The following is a 3,399-nucleotide window of genomic DNA, read 5'->3' as shown; positions in this document are numbered from 1 at the left end:
TGCCTCCGCCCAGCAAGCGCCTCCCGCACGGCCGGAGCCCCTGTGTTGAGCGGGCGCACCGGGAGAAAGAAGCAGGGCCGGGCCTTCCCGAGCAGACCCTGTGGGACTTGGTGCGGCGGGCGGGCGCGTGGGAGCGGCCTGCGAAGGCGGGAAAGGTCGAGGCAGGCAGAGAGGGGCATTGGCAGGGCGGGGGCAGGGCCGCCGCCGCTCGCGTTACGTTCCCAGAGCCTGCGGCGGAGGCCCCAGGCTAAGCAGCGGAGAGGATGGGGCTTGCACAAGCTTCTGCATTTCCCCTCACGGCCCCGGCGCCGCCTCCCCTGGCTGGGCCGCGGTGCCCGTTAGGCCGCGCAGGGTGAGAGCTAGAGCGGGCGCGGGCGGGCGGCACCTCGCCCGGGACTGGAAGGGAGGGCGCAGCGGGGCCACGGCGGGGGGGTTCCGCTAGCCGGGCGGCCCGCGAGTCCCCCGAGTGCACCAGCCCCCGCTGCCGCGGGACCGCGGCCGGGACGGAGCTCCCTGCGCGCCCCCCGGGGGCCGGCAGCGGCCAGGAGGCGGCGCGGGGCTCGGCCGCTCGGCCCTGCAGCTCCGCGCACCCGGCAGCGGCGGCGGTGCAGCCTCGGGCGTTCGGACAGCCTCCGAGCCCATGGCGGGGAGCGACGTGGACAGCGAGGCCCCCGCACGGAGGGGCGGCGCGGCGCGGCGTCCGGGGGCCCCGGGCGGACCGGGAAGCGAGGCTGCAGCCGGCTGCCCGGAGCCGCTGTCCACTGCTGAAGCGCCGGCTGAGAGCGCCACGCTGCCCGCCTGGATGCGCCTCTACTTCTACGGGATGCACGGGATCACCCTGGATGTGCTGGTGTCCTCGGCCCGGCGCTTCGCCCGCAGCCCGGACCTGCGGATGCTAGGCTTCTCCTCGCCCTACCGCTGCCTGCTGCACTCGCTCACCCATTTCGCCCTGGAGAAGGTGTACCTGCAGCAGCGGCGCTGTCCCAGCGCCTTCGTCTTCAATTTCCTCCTCTACCCCTCGGCCCACGTGGGGCTGCAGACCCTAGCGGGCCAGGCGCTACTACTCAGCCTGGGCGGCGGGGCGGGGGTCGCGGTGGCGCCAGGGGCGCTGGACCTGGCGCTGCAGTACGTGCTGGCGCTGTACCACTGCCAAGTGTTCCTGAAGCGCTTCCTGCGCTTGCGGTACGGGCGACAGAGGCGGCGGCAGCAGCAACAGCAGCAGCAGCGGAGGGGCGCGCTTCCCGCCCCTCCCGGCGCCCGGGTCCCTACTGCAGCCGGAGCCCGGCGGCGACGACCCCGTGGCCCCAGGGGCGCCGGGGGAGCCCCCAGCCAGGGGCTGCCCGACCTACCCCGCTTTCTTTTCTTCGGAATGCACGGCTTTCTGGATGAGATCTTCTTCACCTTCTTCTTCAACGTACTGGGGCAGGGGGACGGGACAACCAGCGGCCACACGTCGCTCTGGTCCTTCTTTATGTACGGCAGCTGCAGTTTCGTGGTGGAAAAGCTCTACTTCCACCTCCACTACAGCCGCGGTTGGGGCACTTGGAAGCGGGTGCCCATCTACGTGATCTTCATCTACGTGTGGGAGCTGTCCTGGGGTCTGGGACTCCGCACGTGCGGGGCTTGTTCCTGGGACTATTCTCACTACCCGCTCAATTTCATGGGCCTCATCACCCTGATGTATTTACCTGGCTGGATATTCCTTAGTGTGTACCAGGACCTAATTTCCAACGTGTTGTGGAGGGTGCAGTACGTACCAACTAACTAAAACCAAAAAAAGAAAGAAAGAAAAGGAAAAAGTTACTGGATTCCCATGGATGGATGCGATTTATTTTTACACATTGAAAATGAAGTGGGTTTTTTAGTCCTTTAATTTTTATACACTTTACTAAACTCTTCCAAATTGTTTTATTCCACCTTTTAGTTTTTCTATTTGAAACCCGTGTATAATATACTTTGAAACACTACTCGAAACATAATTCAAGGTACTTTATTCGCCAATGTTTTAAAACGTTTACAAGCCCAAACAGCAAAACCGTTATACCTTAACATCAGAATGATGTAGTAGTGTTTACCCTTCTGGCCATAGATGAGTGATAGCTACTAATTTTTTTTTTTTTTTTTTTTTGGCGAGGGGGATCTTTAAATCAGAGACCAGTGATTTTTACAAGATTTGGCTAAATTTTCTGATTCAGTGATTTGTTTACTTTCTTTTTAATCTAATTTCATTTTAATTCCTTGCCATATTTACCAATGACTGAAGAAACTCAATGTCTTGTACTCTTGAGACTACAGTTAATAGCTCTTAAAGTGCCTCCGTCTAGCACACAAGTGAAAAGAGGCTGAAAAATGTGAAAGCACGTTCTATGAACAGATTTTTAAATGAGAGGTCTTTTCTAGCAACTCAGACAGGTGACACTGTGTTAAGATATTTGATCTCCATCCTGGAAATGACTGCTTTCCAATGTGGGTAAGCCTTAAACACCAGGTGTGTTAACGTTGATCAGATCCTGTGTTATCTATGGCTGTAAATTTTTGTTACTGTGCAATAATGTAAAATGTTTACCTTACATAGCCGAGGGCCAAGTGAAATTGTATCACCTTCCACAGTGTTCTAACTCCAAGGACCCTTTTCTACATGGAACTTCAAGGGCAGAAACATTACCTTTGAATAAAATGAACCTGAATGTTCACTCTAATTACATTAAGCCTAATTGTTGTCTGTGAATACAGATATGTTTTCAGCATATTTCTGCCATGGCTCTTTTTCCTTCTGGGCCCAGAGTCCTTGGGCCAGGCTTGATGTGGTAATGTGCATTATAAATCAATGGTAGCTTTGTGGTGACTTACTATTAATGTCTGCAAGCTCTGAAGTTAAATGAGATGATGTAAACCGTTTTAAGAAATTCATGCCTAATTAATAATGTATTTTGATGTTGTTTGCTGTTTTATTACATTTGTAAAAGAGTAGAATTCAGTGCAGCTCAACCAGGGATGACGAATATCCTCTCAGTTTTTATTACAAAGACAATCAGGAAAATTTCATGTATAGAAATGAGTGGTTTTCTATTCAAATTATCAGCGAGCCTATGCTGTCAAAAGGGACATTTTTCTGTTTTCAAAAAATGTTTGCTACAGGAGTAGAAAAGAATATGTACTTAAATTTGATTAAGTTAGACATAGTTATGAGTGTTATATATTTTAAACCACTATCTGAGGTTGTAAGTTAAATTAAGAGTAATGAATGCTATATAATCAACCTCACCTGTGAAATGGACCGTGCAAAACATTATTTTAGCCAAAATACTATACTCAAAGCTGAATAGAAACTTAAATATAAGCTAACTGTTTGCAGAGAGTTTCACTCAAGTTCTCTATGACACCTGGTCACGAATCAAA

At 52.8% G+C, this 3,399-nt stretch overlaps 1 protein-coding gene across 1 annotated transcript; it reads left to right on the top strand.

Annotated features, from left to right (window-relative positions):
• The first annotated feature begins 458 nt into the window (after positions 1-458).
• On the top strand, positions 459-3,093 carry TMEM229A (transmembrane protein 229A). The gene has a single exon (XM_032761611.2). It carries the CDS (start codon positions 641-643, stop codon positions 1,766-1,768), a length of 1,128 nt encoding a protein of 375 aa, XP_032617502.1. The 5' UTR covers positions 459-640; the 3' UTR covers positions 1,769-3,093.
• Positions 3,094-3,399: the final 306 nt, after the last annotated feature.

This window comes from Hylobates moloch, unplaced genomic scaffold, assembly GCF_009828535.3.
Source record: "Hylobates moloch isolate HMO894 unplaced genomic scaffold, HMol_V3 SCAFFOLD_1, whole genome shotgun sequence".
Lineage (NCBI taxonomy): Eukaryota > Metazoa > Chordata > Mammalia > Primates > Hylobatidae > Hylobates > Hylobates moloch.
Note: the sequence above shows the minus strand (reverse complement) of the source record. Positions and strands in the feature narration are given on the sequence as shown.